The 19,153-nt window shown below is 41.1% G+C and overlaps 1 protein-coding gene across 4 annotated transcripts in view; it reads left to right on the plus strand.

The window, feature by feature from the left end:
* Positions 1 to 19,153, plus strand: part of PPP2R5E (protein phosphatase 2 regulatory subunit B'epsilon) — a 133,959-nt gene that overhangs the window by 23,183 nt on the left and 91,623 nt on the right. For 3 of the 4 annotated variants that reach the window (XM_040332347.1, XM_040332344.1, XM_040332346.1), the window contains exon 2: positions 17,361 to 17,524. In XM_040332347.1, coding sequence (XP_040188281.1) covers positions 17,368 to 17,524 — 157 coding nt within the window. In that variant the 5' untranslated portion in view covers positions 17,361 to 17,367. The remainder of the gene's footprint in view (positions 1 to 17,360; positions 17,525 to 19,153) is intronic. The other variant, XM_040332345.1, reaches the window with a different exon arrangement.

The following is a 19,153-nucleotide window of genomic DNA, read 5'->3' on the forward strand; positions in this document are numbered from 1 at the left end:
TTAACCACTTCAGCCCCGGACCATTTGGCTGACCAAAGACCAGGCCACTTTTTGCGATTCTGCACTGCGTCGCTTTAACTGACAATTGTGCGGCCGTGCGACGTGGCTCCCAAACAAAATTGACATCCTTTCTTCCCCACAAATAGAGCTTTCTTTTGGTGGTATTTGATAATCTGTAAAGTGTGGGTCAGGATTACTCCATTGGCGTGAAGGGTTCAGAGGGTCCTGTGCGGTCTGGTCTGGCCATGGGCTGGGAGGGCAGAAGGCTGCAGTGTCAGTGCCTCTAGGAATCGGTCACCCCAGGGGTGCTTGTAGTATCACTTTTTTCTACACTGTGCCTCTTGGGCTAGACCTTTTGGCCACGTCTGGATCAATTTTTTCCCTTGGGCTACAAGGCCTAACCAATGCACCTGCAATGACACTATTTATGTTTCTCGCATTTGTTGTGTCACTTTGCACTGTTGTTTGTGTTGGCCTTCTCTGAAGTCTATGGGGATAGTTCTTTCTTCCCCTGAACCAGTGGGGGTCTCTCTTCACCTAGTACTCGTTGGTCAGCTTCGGCTGACCATGAGGCTAGGGGTTCATCAATCCTTTTGACTAAGTGGACCAAGTATGAGCCTTGCCCCTGTCAGGAGCCTTGAGCCTCGGGGGCTGTCGGGGTAGAGTCCTAGTTTAGGAGACGCACCTTTTTTAAGTGAACTTTTTTGTGTGCGTGTTTTTTTTTTTTTAACATTCACTTTTGTTCTCTATTTGGGCAATTAGTTGTGCTCACCACCACCACATGTTCCAAAAGGGTGGGAAAAAAAAATATTTCTAGAATGAATTTTGTAGAAATGTGCTACTGAGATCTTCTAAAGAAAATGTTAGTTCCTAATCCTTCTAAGGGTTATGCCGCGTACACACCATCACTTTATGTGATGAAAAAAAATGACGTTTTTAAAAACGTCACTTTAATTGACTGTGTGTGGGGGAAAACGTTGTTTTATGTCTTGTAAAAAAACGACCAAAAAAAATTGAAGCATGCTTCAATTTTATGTGTCGTTTTTCAAAAGTGCACTTTTTACTTCACAGAAATTGACCGTGTGTAGCAAAAAACGTCGTTTTCTAAGACGTTTTTTCATCCACGCATGCCCAGAAGCTACTTATGAAGCGAGCTTCAATGGTAAAACGTGGTGGAACGTAACCTCACTTTGCAAGATCATTGTGAGAAAACGATGGTGTGTAGGCAACTTCGTCTTTGAAAATTGAAGTTTCAAAAACGTCATTTTTTACTTCACAGAAAGTGTCGTTTTTTTTCATCACATAAAGTGGTGGTGGCATTAGAACTCGGCTCCATCAGTCATTGACTTTCTACAAGTTATAAGGAATTCTGATGTCATTTTATCATCTTGTACTTGTGCCAACTTTGTAACTCACAAGTATTAATGGCAGATACAGGTGTACCGGTACTTTAGTCTAAAAAGATGAATGCGTTTCTACTGCAAACCTATAGAAGATTGATAACCAGCAAAAATCAGTGATTCAAATGTCTTCATGTTTCTTGACAGAGAAGACACGAGTCGTTATAATTGTTTTATTTCATTTGATCTTTGCATTTAGAAAATGCCCTCAAGCTCAAGAAATATGGTTTATATGTTTTTTACTATATGTTTATAGAATAAAATAATAGAGTAAATATTAACTTGTGATCGTGCCATCCATGTATATCCGTAAAGGCTAAATGGCCTACAACACGGACAAAGTTCACTCAGGAAGAGTAGATGTGCCAGCTGTCTTGGTAAAATTTGCCTTGCAAACGACATTGTTTATTTAATGTAGGAAATGTCTTTGCAGATCTATTTTTGCTTTCATTGTTGCTCATGGTACACGTTGTTTCTCATCAGCTACATAGAAGTAAAACCTGTTTTCTAAAGGAACCTTTAGCCTTTTCACACTTATGTAGATTTGAGCTGTGCTTTCATGCCCACATGCTTGACATTTCACCGTGTCTGAATTTAAGCAGTCAAATGTTTTGCATATTTGGCCATACCCTTAAAGGGGTTGTAAAGGCATCGCATGCATTAAGGTGAAATAACACCTGGCAATGACAGCCCCCCGTTTACTTACCTGAGAAAATGGACACACGGTAATTCTGTGCAGAAGCGCTAAATTATCTGGTTTTGCCACTGTGTTTAAAGGGGTGGTTCCCCCTAAAACAAATTTCTAACAATACATTCGTAAGACCCGTTGGCTTTTGTTTTAGTACATACCTCGATCTCGCCGTTTCGTCCCTTGGCGGTGGGCGTTCCTAGTTGATTGACGTTCCTCCGACGGGCACATACGTGACGTCACGACTTTCCGAAAGAAGCCGAACGTCGCTGCGCAGGCGCCGTATAGAGCCGACTCTATACGGCGCCTGCGCAATGACGTTCGGCTTCTGTCGGAAAGTCGTGACGCGCAGTATGCGCCCGTCGGAGAAACGTCAATCAACTAGGAACGCCCACCGCCAAGGGACGAAACGGCGAGATCGAGGTATGTACTAAAAAAAACAAAACAAAGCCAACGGGTCTTACGAATGTATTGTTAGAAATTTGTTTTAGGGGGAACCACCCCTTTAACCCGATAGTGTGGCTGCTTTGTGCAGAATCACGTGTGTGTACGTGATTCTGCACTTTCAAGTTTAGGGCACCCACCACTGCCAGCTTACTTCCACTGTGATTTTACACAGTGGGGACAACCCCATCAACCAAGGGAGTTGGCAACAGCTGGTCATAGAATATGTTTGACACTGTTTGCAATTTGTTTTTATTAGTCTTTTTCTTAAATACAATTTTTTTTTTTTTTTTTTTTACGTTTAAACAAGCATCTATCACATTATATATCTGCTCCTACTCATTATTCAATATATAGAATCTTGATCAATGTCCAGAACTCGCATTACCTGTAAGAAATGTCTTAAAACATATACCTACATATATCCTACTATCTTACATTTGCTTTCATCCTCATCCCCATTCATCCCTCATCCCCTTATTCGCTGTAGATGTTTTGTGAATTACTTCATTCTGTTTCTGAAATTGATCTCCCTATTTCTTTTCCCCATTTTTTTCATCCCTGTTAACTCTCTAAAGCAGTGTTTCTCAACCTTTTTCCAGTCGGGGCGCCCTTGAAAAATATTTTCAGTCTTGAGGCACCCCTGTCCAAGACTTGGTTCACGTCGCTGTTTGTTGCGGAACACGTGCAAAATCGCGCTCGTTCTTGACACACAGACAAATGCTCTGCTCTTTAGGGGTGCCATTAAATCTTAATGGTGCCCCATCCATTGGCAAACATGGGTTAGCTTTTGTTGTGGCACAATTTAAAAAAAAAGGGTCGGGGACTTCTTTCCCCGCATTACTGTGGGTAGGGAAATGAATGGGCTGCCCTACACGCAGCACGCATCCATACAGAACCAAGAGCTTGTTCACATGTCAGGCTGGAGGGGCAGTAAAACCACATGGTTGAGCCGTTTTTACCACCCCCAACTTTTGCCCCTTTAGCTGCAGAGGCAACAGCTGGGGGTGTAAACATGCTGTGGCTGCAGCTGGAGGTATACCCAGGGTGATTGGGGCTGTACTGCAACTACCCCGCAACTGTGTGCATTGCATTTACGGGCTTAAAACAGGTGGTGAGGAGGCAAGATATGCCTCTTTACTGGCTGACAAATGCCCCTGAAAAGCGATATGAACACAAATTGCTTTTCAGAGGAGCAGCAGTCCTTGCTGCTATCTCGAACAAGCCCTACAAAAGTAGTTCTGATGGTACAGGAATAGGGGGGTCAGGATTAAAAGTAATATACATACAGACAGATGCGCACGCACACAAACAGACACACGTACAAACACACACGTGTGTCTGTTTGTGTGCGTCGGTTTGTGTGCGTGCGCATCTGTCTGTATGTATTTTACTTTTAATCCTGACCCCCCCTATTCCTGTACCATCAGAACTACTTTTGTCAGACACACACTAACAGACATGTGTACACATGCACACATACACTGAAAGAAGAACTGTCAGAGCTGCACAACAACCAATCAGATCCAGAGTGCTGTAGCCATGAATGGAGGATGTGGGGTGTCAGTGACTGTGACAGCTGGTTATTCATAGCAGAGCCCCCCCTCACCACCTTACCCTTGGCCTCGCAGTCAGCGCAATACTTGTTGTCCTCCTCCCTCAGCATACGAGACAGGATGGCCTGGTGCTGCTTTTTCAGCTTCAGGGCCTTCTCCCTCTCTGAGCGGGTGGCCATGTCTGCGGGCAGGGGAGCAGTGTCGGTCACAGTGGCTCTTCTACCCTTTCTTCTTCCCCCTCAGGGAAAAGCGCGTCAGGCAGAGTTAAGGACGGTACCCGCGGCTCTCACGTCACAGAAGCAGTGCGTGCATCCGACCCTCCCATAGCAACCGATGACGTATTCGGTTGGCAAGACGCGGTCGGGAGGCCCGCACAGCTTCCTGAGTGCCGGGAAGTGAGTTTTACACAGCGGACCGGCACAGCTGTAAAGACAAATGCCCAGCAGTAGTGTTACAATATTTGGGACCATTTTGCCGCGGCACACCTGGGGACTCTTCACGGCACACCAGTGTGCCGCGGCACACTGGTTGAGAAACGTTGCTCTAAAGGATCCTGAGGGGAGGAGTAATCCATATATTTTAGATTTACTTTTTAGTTGGCTTTTGTTTGTCTATTAATATTTGTTCAAATTTAGTTTTAGATCCATTTATTAGAGGTAATTCTATAATTGTTGCAATATATGTATTTTAATTGATGGTATTTTAGCCACTTATGTTTATGTTCAGGTCCTAGATCTTGTACTTTTGGCATTTCCGCTTCCACTAGGATCTGGGCCACCACTGTGTGTGCTGATGTTTTATGTACACTGAGCGCTTGGCTGTAATTTGCTTTCCTGAAGAAGCGGGCAGTGACCCATAAAATGCAACTGCGTCGGAAGTCACAACAAGACCATGCATCATCTGATTTCCAATAGGTTTAATGATTCAGTTTTAATTTTTTTATACTGTGTAGCACAAATGCAATCTATATATGGAATTTTGTGTTATGGCTAGTGTGTGTGTGTTTTTGTTTTTTTTCTTTTTTTGTGTGTAACTTCCTTGATAGGATGTGGTACCGGACATTCTTGTCCAAACTTTAGAGGGGCTTCCTTGGTGGTCTCTCCTTCCATCCTTTTTTTTTTTTTTTCCCCCCCCGTCAAGGTGTAGGCGGGAGTATAACCTGAAATGATAAAATGTTGTTTCTTAATGGGATTTTTACTGCGAGTACAAAAACCTTTCAGGCTTAATGTACACAGAATGTTTTATAACCTCTCCTGAATGATTTAACTTGACAGATAGTAACCGACATTTAAAAACACCCGTTTTGCCAAGTTTGCGTTTAGAAGGAGATATATATATATATATATATATATATATATATAATATTTTTTTTTTTTTTTTTTAAACGTCAAAAATGAAAAACGCTTGTAAACGCACATTTTATGGCGTTTGCAAGCCGTTACAGGTGTTTGCCGTTTCAAATGCCTCTGAACATTACTCTGCATGATTTTTTTTATTTTATTTATTCTAGGGCCGAAACAACTAATCGATAATGAAAATAGTTGTCGACTATTTTCATAATCGATTAATCGGCCAGTTGATTAGTTGGCCTGCATATAGAATGCATTATGTTTTACATATCAGGAAATACAGTGCAGCACACATACAGCTCAGTACATCATCCATACATGTCACTAAGTGCCTGAGAATTTGTGAATGTGAAAGTGCGAGGAGCAATGCCTCATGGGACATGTAGTCCTGGGCAGGAAGTGAGTGGTTCTAAAGGCAGAAGTTTTTTTTTTTACCTTGCTATAACGGGCGGCGCTCTATACTATACTTTGCAGCTTGCTATTGAGGCACTCAACCCCAGAAGTGGAGGATCTGGGCTGCTCTGTGCAAAACTATTACACAGAGCAGGTAAGTTTGTTTAAAAAAAAAAAAAAAAACACTTTAAAGACTCTGTGCAGGGAAGATCAGCATCTGAACCCCGAGAAAGTGAAGGTAATAGAAGTCATTACAATTACTGTAGTTGGTTATTTATATTTACCACTGCATATGGATATTTAAGAATAAATTGCCTTTTTTTATATTTACATATTAACTAAATTGTACACCACACTCCCATTATTCGAAACAATAATCGGCCAACTAATCGATTATGAAAATAATCGCTAGTTGCAGCCCTAATTTATTCCTAACAAATGCTTCTAAACTCGACTGCCTAGAAATGCCTGTAATCAACCCTGTGTACATGTAATGATAATATAACCGAGTTCAGGGGCAGCTGAAAAAAACACCCAACTGCTACCAAACGTCCATTTACCAGCAGCAGGGTACATGAGGCCTAATATTGCAGTTTAGCAGCTTCTAGATGTGGTGGCAGCACTAGTTTTACTCTTTCGGTTTTTTCTTTTCCTTCCCTTTTTTATTTTATTTATTTATTTTTACTTTTACATGGTAAGTCTGCCAGTTGCAAACTACCTCTTAGGTTGACAAAAGTTGGCCAATGTTCTGTATCTGCGTATCATTGTCGCCCCCTTTGGGGATTTTTTATTTATTTTTTGCAATTTTATCCTGGGGTGTTGCTGTAATTTAAAACATTTTACTTATAGCCGATCGCTAAATGTTTCATTGCAAATCTTAATGTGTTTTATATAAAATCTGTATCTATACATGCAGGCCACCTGCTCCTTCTAATCAGATGATTCACATTCTAATACTTCAGGAGGACCACGTTTAATTACAGCTAATATATTTTTGCTGCACAACTGCTATTCTTTGCAATACCAAATTTGGCTCTTTCCTTTAAAATAAGCTTTCAAGCTTCATTTTCTTTAATCAAATGGTTTCTTGCAGACATGCCAGTGCCTTAAATCCCTCTGCTGCTTGAAAGGTCTGTCACAGTTGGATATTTAGAATCTGGAGCAAGGCAGACCCTGGAAATGTTAATAATCGCGTGGAGCGCAGTTTTGGGTTGGAAGATTGAACAATGCTCTGGAAGTAACTGACTAACTGGCTTTGAAGGTCCTGTAGACAAAACAACTGCTGCATTATCCCCGGTTTTGCTGCAGGAGAAACATTTACCAAAGATTTTTGTTTTTTGTCACTTAAAACAATTCCTCAAAGTCTTTCATCACATACCCTGATATTTAACCCGACCCCTAGGTCAGTGGTGGTCAAGTTTATTGCTATCACCAAATAGAGGTAGACTGATATATCGGACGATTTTTGGCCATTTTTGATAAATCATCATCGACCGATTATTATCAAAATTAGGACGATATTTTCAAAAAAATTATAAAGTACTTTCGCGATGGTATCGTGTGCCGACCACCCTCGGGATCATGTTCCCTTCTGCTTCAGACTCCTGCTGGAAATGTGCCTCAGCCACGGGTACGTATAGTCGCATTTGGTGGGAATGCGATAAACGCCTGTTCTGGTCCCAAATTTTCTTAATTTACTCTGACCTCTATGGCAAACCACTTACCCCCTCTCCCTTTATAGCCCTCCTCTCCATCCTCCCTGGCTCCACTAAATTTCAGAAAAACTCCCTTCTAAAGTTTTGTTTAAGTGCTGGGCGGCAGTTGATTTCTAGGCACTGGAGGTCGACTACCCCCCCCCCGCAACTATTATCGAATGGATAAATGAAATGAATGGTATTATGCTTATGGAGGATTTGCAAACCAAATCCCTCGATAGATACGCTAAATTTTCCTTTACCTGGAGTGTCTGGAGGCATTACTCCACTTTGGATAAACTTAAAGATAGACTCCCACCCGCAGTGTCCCCATGATTCCCGGTGGACACCGGCCCCAAGGCCCGAATGTAGTGGTGGTCTTTACCCCAGTGGCTTTGTTTTTCACCTCTACCTGCCTGGATCTGTTGCTAGTAAAAAAATGTTTTTGTTTTTGTTTTGTTTCCCCTAGCTAAATTTACCTGAGCCAAAATGATGTACTCCTGGTGGGAGTTGAGCACACAACTCCCTTTACCCTGTTCCTTACCCTTTCCCCTCCTCCCCTCTTCCCAGCCGCACCCTGGCTTTATTCATGCACAAACTGACTACTTTACATGACCTGTTACTTTTGATTTTTATTATTGCTTTTTACTTCAATGTACGAGGTGTCAGCGAGTATGGGTGTTCCAGTCACTTGCCTATCCGAGGTAGCTCTATCCCCCTTACTCCCCTGAGCCATGGACGCAGCAGGATCCCATTGGGGCGTCCAGGTCGGGGGAGGCCATCATGGGCCGAGGATGAGCCTTGTAAGCACTGACACTTCCTAAACCAATCCCTCGCTGCAGTAACTGTTTATACCATTTTAATTTCTGCAATAAGGATTGTATATGTTCTATGATCTTCTGATCGGGTCGCCCTTTGTCGGACGCTCAATCAAACCATGTTTACCTTCTGTTTATGCTTGTCTAAAAAAACTCAATAAACTGCGTCGCTTTAACTGACAATTGTGCGACGTGGCTCTCAAAACAGAATTTGGCGTCTTTCCCCCCCCCCCCCACAAATAGAGCTTTCTTTTGGTGGTATTTGATCACCTCTGCGGTTTTTTTTTTTTGCGCTATAAACTAGAGAGTCAATTTTGACAAAAAATGCAATATTTTTTTTTCTTTTTGCTATAATAGCTCCCAAAAATATATATAAAAAAACTATTTTTTTCCCTCAGTTTAGGCCGATACGTATTCTTCAACATATATTTTTCGTAAAAAAAAAATCGCAATACGCGTTTGATTGGTTTGCGCAAAGGTATACAAAATGGGGGATGGATTTTTGGCATTTTTATTAAAATATAAATATTTTTTTTTACTAGTAATGGTGGCGATCTGTGTGTGTGTGTGTGTGTGTGTGTGTGTGTATATATATATATATATATATATATATATATATATATATATATATATATATATATATATATATATATATATATATATATATATATATATATATATATATATATATATATATATATATATATATATATATATATATATGTGTGTGTGTGTATATATATATATATATATATATATATATATTTATCGGTGCTGCAACCTTATGGCAGACACTTTTTTTTTACATTTTTGGGACCATTGGCATTTTTATAGCGATCAATGCTTTAAAAATGCATTGATTACTGTAAAAATGTCACCGTCAGGGAAGGGGTTAACACTAGGGGGTGAGGAAGGGGTTAATTATATTCCCTCATTGTGTTCTAACTGAAGGGGGGGGACTGACTAGGGGAAATGACAGATCGCTGTTCATACATTGTATGAGCATGCGATCAGTCCTTTCTCCCCCTGAAAGGACCGGGAGCTGTGTGTTCACACCCACGGCTACCGGTTCTCGCTCTGTGGCTGTAATGTTATATTGCATGATTTTGCGCAGCCGAGCCGACCTGCTGCCGTAAAACTATGGTGGACGGTCGGCAAGAGGTTAAAAACTGTAATTTTCAGTTTCTGCCAAATGCATCCTGAATTTCTGGTTTCGGCACAAATTTTCATTCGGTGCCCCTTTTAATTGATGGTAATTATTTATTTTTACTCCTATTTCAAAGGCTTTTTATTTTATATGTTGCACACATGACCAGTAGCAGAGCTGGGTCATGTGACAGCTGTATATTACATAGGAAAAGGGTACAGGACAGGAGTGTGTGTGTGTGTGTTATTTTTTTTGGGTACCCAAAATTTTCCACAAGCAAGGCTTTAAAAGTCTTTACAGTTAATCAGTTCAGAGTTAACTGTGATCTATGGTGCTGAAATGTATTCAGTGATATTTCACGTGTGTGTGTGTGTTGCAATCTAAATTTTATTTTTATTTTTATGTCACTTTTTTTTATTTAACTTAATTTCTGTCATAAGGGGTTCAAAAACAGTTGGGGCGGGTGACAGGTACTCTTTATGGAGGCGTTGAGCATCTATTAGATCATGTCCAAAGAGCTGAACTTCCATACTGGGCCTATTCTGGCACTTCTCTCCTTCATGTAAAAATCATAATTTGTTTTTTACTAGAAAATTACTCAGAACCCCCCCAAACATATATGTATTTTTTTTGGCAGACACCCTAGGGAATGAAGTGACGGTCATTGCAACGTTTTTTATCTCGTGCGGTATTTGCGCAATCATTTTTCAAACGCCTTTTTTTTGGAATAATGAATTAAAAAAATAACAAAACCGTAAAGTTTGCCAAATTTCTTTGTATAATGTGAAAGATGATGTTACGCCGAGTAAATGGATACCTAGCTTGTCACGCTTTAAAATTGCGCACACTCATAGAATTTTTTACAGGCTACCAGTTTAGAGTTACAGAGGAGGTCTAGTGCTAGAATTATTGCTCTCGCTCTAACGCACATGGCGATTCCTCACGTGTGGATTGAACGGCGTTTACATATGTGGACAAGACTTGCGTTCGCTTCTGAGCGTGAGCTACTGGGGACAGGGGTGTTTAAAAAAAAAAAAAAAATGTTTTATTATTATTTTCCACTTTTTTTTATTTTTTTTTTTTATTTTTTATTTTTATTTTTTTATATCACTTTTATTCCTATCACAAGGAATGTAAACGTCCCATGTTATAGGAATAGGAATGCTTCCTGACGACGTGACATCATCACGAAACGTACGTCGAGGCTTACAGGTCACGCTCGACCCACCCACTTCCTGGTCCCGCTGGCTCTCTCTTCTCGGAGGGTGGAACGCACGCCAACAGCGTTCAGTGCGGCTCTGCACGGCTTCCATGCCGGCTACGGGACCCCATCTACTCTCCCATTTACATCCACGCCCTCAACCTCAGTGCCGGGGCTAGGCACCCCATCAAGTAAGAGGCCATTTGGCGTTTGTTTTCTCTGTTTTTACCCAATAAAAGCAATATTATTCTATGGCGATTTTCTCTCTTTTGCTTTAATTATCCCATGTGGCGTGGAGTATTGTTCTATCAAGACTACCGTGACTGAGGGATCTGGGTCTGGAATAATATCTTTATCTGCCTGATTGACCTCTTTTTAATTAAAGTGGTCCATTATTTGCGGTAAGGTGCCATCCATGAGCACTTTTGGTGGTCTTTCTTTATCTTGGTGAAGGTGGAAGATCCTCTGTTTATGGTTTTGAAGACTCCTCATCACATATATATATGGACTTTATTTTTAGTTTTGGCACAATTATTCTTGTTTTTCCTTTTGTGCACTTCCACATTTTGAATTTCAAATATTATTGTGGTTTCTTTATATATATGGTCACTATTTATTCACATATTATTGATTCATTCACTCATTTATACTTGATTATTTGATGCATATAATTTTATTATTTATTTAGTGTACACACACTATCAGCTAGCGCCTCTAAATTTTACTCCACTATAGGAATAGTGTGTGACAGGTCCTCTTTCTGGAGAGATGCGGGGTTAATAAGACCCCACATCTCTCCTCCAGGCTGGAAAGCATGAGATCAGGAAAAAAAATTCACCTATCTCATGCTTTCAGCCATGATTGCGGCGTTGTTTACTTTCGGGTACCCGGGCGTCACGCCATAATTTATACAAACTAAGTTTGCCTTTTTTTTAATAATCCCTCGCTGTTAATCAAGTGATATGCTCTACCCAACTTCTGGTCTGGACGTGTGTACACAAACTCTCTATAAGCCCCCGGTCACACTGGTGCAACTTGTCATACCCTATTCGCATTGTTAGCGGTCAAATCATTCTGACTCCTTCATAGTCTCGCTGATTTTTTTGTTTTTAATTAGTTCCTGCACTACTTTTTGCAAATTCAGGTGCAGCTTGCATAGACATCTGAGCATACTTTGAAATCGTGCCACTTCAAGTGAATTGGCACAATTTCAATGTTGTGACCGGGGTGTAATGCTCTAACCACATGAATTGGGAGTACTTGTGGTCTCCTTACAAGTACATGTCTTATTGATTTTTCATGCTTGGGAATGGTTCAATTGTTAGCCCTTGTTCACATTGACTGCGGCTTTGAAATTACGTGACTTTATTTGAAATCGCACAATTTCAAAGCCGCATGTCAGTGGAGGTGGTGGGAGTCATAAGAGGGCCAAAAAGAGCTGCAGAGCTGGAGGTGTGTCTCTGTGTAAATCCAGGAAGTGAACAGGCAGCAGCTTCAGCTGCCCACAGTTAAAATGAATGCAGTCAGACTCGCTGGAGGGAGATTTCTGCAGCATATTTGGCAAGTACAGAATCGCAGTGTATATATAAAATATGCAAAGTGGTTGGAGGGAAGCTTCAGAATGGCAAAGATGTTTTTTATTATAAAATTATGTGAGCACACTGCAGTTCTTCTTTAAGAACCAGGCCTATTTTTCAAACTTGTTAAAAAAAAAAATTTTTGCAAGATTATTGCTTGGAACCCCCAAATATAATTTTATATATATAATTTTTTTTTTACACCATAGAGAATAAAATGGCGATCGTTGCAATACTTGCACTGTATTTGCGCAGCACATTTTTTAGGGAAAAATTCACTTTTTATTTAAAAAAATAAGACAACAGTAAAGTTAGCCCAATTATTTTATCTTTATATAGATGGATAGATAATGTTACGCCAAGTAAATTGATGCCCAGCGTGTCACGCTTCAAAATTGCACCCACTCGTGGACTGGCAACCAAACTTTGACCATTATATATCTCCACAGGCGACGTTTAAAAATGTCTAGAGGTTACCAGTTTTGGGTTGGAGGTCTTTTGCTAGAATTATTGCTCTCCCTCTGGTTGCGGCCATGCCTTTTGAACACAGTTTTCATATGCGGGCACAACTTGTGGATGCGGTCGCTTCTGCGGAACAGGGCACTAATAATAAATATATATTATGCACTTTTTTTTTAATTAAAAATGTAAAAATATATAGGCCGTAGCATTTAAACAATGCTCAATTGGTACTAAGGGGCCCAAAGTGTGACGACCCCCCCCACAACAATACACCACCACCAGCCTGAACCGTTAATACATGCCACATTCAAAGTCTCTTTACATCCCCCATTCTGATGCTTGGTTTGAACTTCAGCAAGTCATCTTCTCGACGTCTAGATGCCTAAATGCATTGAGTTCTTGTCATGTGATTGGAAAATTTAAGTGCAAGTCCACTCTAACACTAACATCCCAGCATATACAGACATCCACGATCTAACACTGACCTATCTAACCCTGTAAAGAAGAAATTGGTCTACATAACTTTTTTTGAAGCCGATCCAGTCTCCTGCGGCGGAAGCTCTACTGAGAACACAGCCAACAACAGCTGTGAAATGAATGGGGAGTGACGTCACCCATAGAGTTACTATGGGGATTCCGTGTCGGCTGTGTCCTCTGCACCCGCCTACACAGTAAAGAATATAATATATATACTCTTATTTAATCTTTACAGGGTTAGATAGGTTAGTGTTAGATTGTGGATGTCTATAGATTCAAGGACTTTAGTGTTGGGGTGGACTTCTACTTTAACAATTTGTGTTACCAAGCAATTGACCAGGTGTACCTAAAAAAAGTGGATGATGAGTGTATTTTAATAATAGAGGTCTCACTTGCTTGAGATGAACCTCTTGCAGGGTTCCCAGTGCATCAGCCTTCCTTTAAAAAATATTGGCATCCTAGTCAGTCATTTCTGTGTGACGGAGTTTAGCTTTACCAGTTTGTGCTTGCTGTTCAATAGGGCAGAATGCATTGCTTGGGTCATCTCCATGGATGTGTATTGCACGCTTCACCCAGCACAAACCTTCCGTATGAGACTTGAGCATTGCTTGCTGCCCAGTCTAGCTGAAGTTGACAGCAAAGAAAAGTTAAAGAAGAAATCTGTCACATGAGTGTAGGGCCGAAACAACTAATCGATTATGAAATTAATTGATTAGTTTTCATAATCGATTTAATCGGCCAGTAACATAATAGGGTTAAAAAAACTTATATTAGCCCTTTTATAGTACAAAAAAGCAAATCGCTACTGTAAATATTACTTTCACTGTCCCACAGTAAAAAAATGAACCCCTTACAGTAGCGATTATTTGCTCTTTTTGTACTTATTTTGTTTTTTTTAACCCAATTATGTTACTAAACATCTCAGGCCTGGGTCAGACCTCTGTTTTTTTTTTAGCCTTTTGCAGAAACACACTACAGTTCATTTACATGTTTTCCTATGGGACACGTTCACATCCATGATTCTTTTTCAGCTGCTGCGTATTTGGAAAGGGCAAGGACTTTTTAACGCAAAATGGTGCTATTTAGTTTTTTTTGGTTCAATATACCGTATTTTCCATTGACCCGGGGTATAAGACGACCCCCTAATTTTACAGTTATTTTAAGAGTTTTTGCATGTACTCACCATATAAGACGACCCCCCCTTCTGAGGCTTCAAATTTCTTCCTTCTTGTGGTTGTAAACGTTGCCAGAGGGTAGGTAGAAGTAACTTCAGCTGTGGGACTACAAATTGAATCGATTACCATTTTCATAATCGAATAATCGGCCAGTAACCTAATGGGGTTAAAAAAACTAAAATTGGCCCTTTATAGTACAAAAAGAGCAAATCACTACTGTAATATTACTTTCACTGCCTAACAGTGAAAAATTAACCCCTTACAGTAGCGATTATTTGCTCTTTTTTGTACTAATTTTAGTTTTTTTAACCCTCTATTATGTTACTAAACATCTCCGGCCTGGATCATACCTTTTTGGTGCTTTTTGCAGAAACACACTACAGTTCATTTACATGTTTTCCTATGGGACACGTACACATCCATGATTTTCTTCAGCTGCTGCGTATTTGGAAAGGGCTAGAAATTTTAAACACAAAAAGGTGCGATTTTGTTTTTTTGGTTTTGTATACTTCAATAGAGAAGCTGCAGAAAAGCATGTAATGTGTTTTTGTGGCAATTTGTGTTTTTTTTTTTATCTGCCCAACAACAAATTGGCCAAAGAAAATAAAAAAATGCGAATCATCTTTTATTTTTTTTAATGTTATTAACCGATTAATCGACCAACTAATCGATTATGAAAATAATCGTTAGTTGCAGCCCTACCGCAGAACACCCTTTAAAAGTCCATGTGAGAAATCAAAAGTGTTGATTTTAAAGGCTTATATGCATGGTATCGTCATAAAGTGTTTGGGGACCTGGGTCCTGCCCCAGGGGACATGTATCAATGCAAAAAAAGTTTTAAAACTGGTGTGTTTTTGGGAGCAGTGATTTTAATAATGCTTAAAGTGAAACAATGAAAGTGAAATATTCCCTTAAATTTCTTACCTGGGGGGTGTCTGTAAAGTAGCGCATGTTTCCTGTGTTTAGAACAATCCCTGCTCAAAATTACATAAAACTACTCGCGGCTGTAATGAATTGTCGGGTCCAGGCAATACAGATAAGTCAATGACAAAAAAGGCGTGGGCTCCCCCCCAGTCCATTACCAGGCCCTTTGGGTCTGGTTGAATATTAAGGGGAACCCCAAACCAAAATGTAAAAACGTGGGGGTCCCCCCAAATTTCACACCAGGCCTTTCAGGTCTGGTATGGGTAGTAAGGGGAACCCTGCGCCAATCTTTAAAAAAAAAATATGACGTTGGGGGTCCACCTCAAAATCCATACCCTTATCATGCGTGTATCCGAACACGCAACCTGGCAGGCCGCAGGAAAAGAGGGGGGGGGGGACGAGACAACGGCCCCTCTCCTGAACCCTACCAGGCCACATGCCCTCAACATGGGGAGAATGCTTTGGGGTCTGGACCCCAAAGCACCATGTCCCCATGTTGATGGGGACAAGGTCCTCATCCCCACAACCCTTACCCGGGAAAAAAAATTGCCACACTAGCTCTGCGCGCTGTTACAGCTCTTAAATAGCTGAGGGCGGGGGCCACCTGCCACGTGAGCATGTGGCCCTGCCCCCCCTCTGACACAACAGGGGTTTATCCAGACCACAAAGCATCTTCCCCCATGTTGAGGGCACGTGGCCTGGTACAGTTCGGGAGGGGGGGCGCTCTCTCTCCCCCCCCCCCTTCTTTTCCTGCAGCCTGGATAAGGGTCTGGTATGGATTTTTGGGGGTACCCCACGCAATATTTATTTTTTGGGCGTGGGATTGCCCTTAAAATCCATACCAGACCCAAAGGGCCTGTTAATGGACATCTTTTTTTTTTTTTTTTTTTTTTTTTTTGATGGATGAAAAATAGGGCTTTATTCCGTTCGAAAAAACTGATGTTGACAGAAGCAGATGAAAAAGGATGCAAATGAATGATCATCCGTTGTATTGCGTTTTTCCATAGGAATGCATTGATGTCCGTTTTTCATCCGTCGATGGATGGATAAACGGACGAACGATCCATATGTGTGAAAGGGGCCTTGATATTTTCATTATTTTAAAATTTGCATTAAAATACCAGGTCATCATCTGAGAAGGTCATTGTTCTGGCAATTCCCATTAAGCCCGTTTCGCACTGCTGCGACTTGTCATGTGACTTGAGAGTTCAGCGGTCCTATGACAGGTCGTGCCCCAATTATGGCAATGAAATCGGTCAAATCGGTGCGACTCAAATCGCTTTGACTTAGAAAAAGGTTCCTGCACCACTTTTGGTGCGAATTCAACACTACTCGCATTGACTTCTGTTTAAAGAAGTTGTATGCAAGCCACAATGAAGTCCTGCAGGGATGTTGGGTTCCAAGTCGTGGCAGTGTGAACCGGGACTTTACAAATTGAGCTCTTTGGATGTACTATGTGCGTCCCAAAAGTAAACCCTTATTTACAAGCTGATGGCGGCAGTAGCAACAGTCGGCCTGTGTGGCTTTTGTTTAGCCGGCGACCGGCTTCAAAGTCTACCACGCAGGGCTGCCCCCCCCTGCCAGCGGCCCACCTTCCTCCCGTGCTTCCCTGGCTGTCCTGCACTCACCAGAGCCTGGGAACACATCCACCGGCTAGGGGAGAGATTGCATTGAGACGGAGGCAAATCCATGCCTCAATCTCACTTGCAAACAGTGAAACCGGAAGTGCTGTCCCTTCTGGTTTCAGATGCACCCTTTTCTGGCCAGTACAGTCGGGGAATACTTCTAAACAAGCCGATCTGTGCTTGGTTAGATGGTATGAAAGGCAGGGGAGACATTGGGGTCTGTTAGACCCATAATTTCTAAATAGTACATGTCACCTGCCTAATGTATTAATGTTTACTATTTAATATATTCTACAAGGTGAATATGGAGTTGTGATTCATTAATATCAAAGCAGTGTTGCTGATCCAGAGCATTGCTCATTACTATTGTTTGTATTTTGTTGTGCATTTTCCCAAACTGTGCCTAATTTCTTCTTGTCTTCTTGTCCAGTAGGGATATGTCCTCAGCACCAACCACTCCTCCATCAGTGGATAAAGTAGACGGATTTTCTCGGAAGTCCGTCAGAAAAGCCAGGCAGAAGAGGTCCCAAAGCTCTTCACAGTTCAGGTCTCAGGGCAAGCCAATCGAGTTAACGCCTCTGCCTCTGCTTAAAGGTAAGTGGACAAGCCGGTCACTTAAAGCCTGTTTATTATACCTGCCTAAATCAGTTGTCTTTCTTTTCAGAGACCATCTCTACCCAAGTTTGATATTTCAGTTTTGCAAGGTTGCTGCATATCGAGCCGCATTCAGTGACCAGATAATTCCACCAGGCTTCTATTATTCAAATAACAAAACTGCAGATACTTGATTCATAATTTCAAATATTAAACTCGTCCTGGAGTCTTCATAGGCTTTTGGGGGCGCTTTTTTGGGATGGGTAGAGATACATGAACCATTGTGGTGACGTCTTGTCACTGCAGTCTTAAAATGTGATTATATCCATCCATGCCTCTTCAAAACTGACGTTGGTTTTGGGCGGGGTAGCATTTTATCCTTCTTTTTTTTTTTTTTTTCTAATGTACACTAATCTCATAATTGGCCAATCCCTCGGTGTTTTTCTTTTTTGGTACAACTTGATTGGCTTGTTGAAGTAAACACAGCTTCAGTTTTTCCAGCTCCTGGTGGGTGCCTATCAGAATATGTGGGCATCTTTTCAAAAAATCAGCCCTGGAAGAATAAAACAACCTTGGTGACAGCCAGGGATTTTCTTAACTTTGCAGGGATTTCCTCTCCCTGATCTGGAAAGGAAATTTTCCCATTGGGACACCGAAGGCAGAAAAACTAACAGGGCTTGAAACAATCCCTTACTCTACATAACATTAAAAAAAGTGTCACTTTAGTTCTACTTTGGTTGGAGGGTCCCTCCTGTACTGTTATATTAGATGTCTGAGCCATGTATTTCCTAGAAGCTTAACATCTATGGAATGAAAGTATGGTTTCCAAGATCCCATCACATTAGGCCATTTTTTCGAGTTTGTTGCACAGGTGTGTTATCAGAACAATATTTTTGATTAGCAATACACAATTTTTTTTATCTGGTGGACAGAAACAAAATGTAATCCCCCAAATTCCTATGAAATGTAAGTGATTAAACAACAATAATAATAATAATATTCATATGTTTAAAAAATACAACTTAACTACCTCAGGACAATAGCCTTTTTACCTGAATCATTTCTACACACAGGTCGCACATTACAGGCGGCTTCACACTGCCCCGTTGCACTTTAAGCAAAGCGCAGCTAACCCATGGTTTTCGTGCCTGTCGGCTGCGCTTCCCACAGACTTCAATTTTTTGTCCTACGGTTTTCTGAAAGCGCACCAAAACCCCAGGACTGAATAGAAGTCTATAGGAAAGCGTAGCTTACCTACACAAAAAACGTGGGTTAGCTGCACTTTGCCCAAAGTGCAGTGGGAAGCCGCCTTACAGCTAAAACAAGATTGAAGCATGAGAATATTCTCTGCATAAGCAGATGATATTTTCAGTAAAATCATGTCAGAGTGATGTTTGGATCCAGGAATTGGGGCAACTAAATTTATGTCAACATTGGTCTTTTGTAGAAAAGTTGAGTTTGGCTTCACCCATTACAGTTTTCCAGGCTACTTATTGGTGTTTGAGCCAACCATCATATCAGTGGTCCAATTGGGAGATTTGGGAAGTTGGTACGGCCAAGCTTCACTTTTTACAGGGAAAGCCAAAGTTGGCAGCAGTTGTCTTTATTTTGGAGTTTCATATAAAGTGA

The sequence above is a fragment of the Rana temporaria genome, chromosome 13, assembly GCF_905171775.1.
Source record: "Rana temporaria chromosome 13, aRanTem1.1, whole genome shotgun sequence".
Classification (NCBI taxonomy): Eukaryota; Metazoa; Chordata; class Amphibia; order Anura; family Ranidae; genus Rana; species Rana temporaria.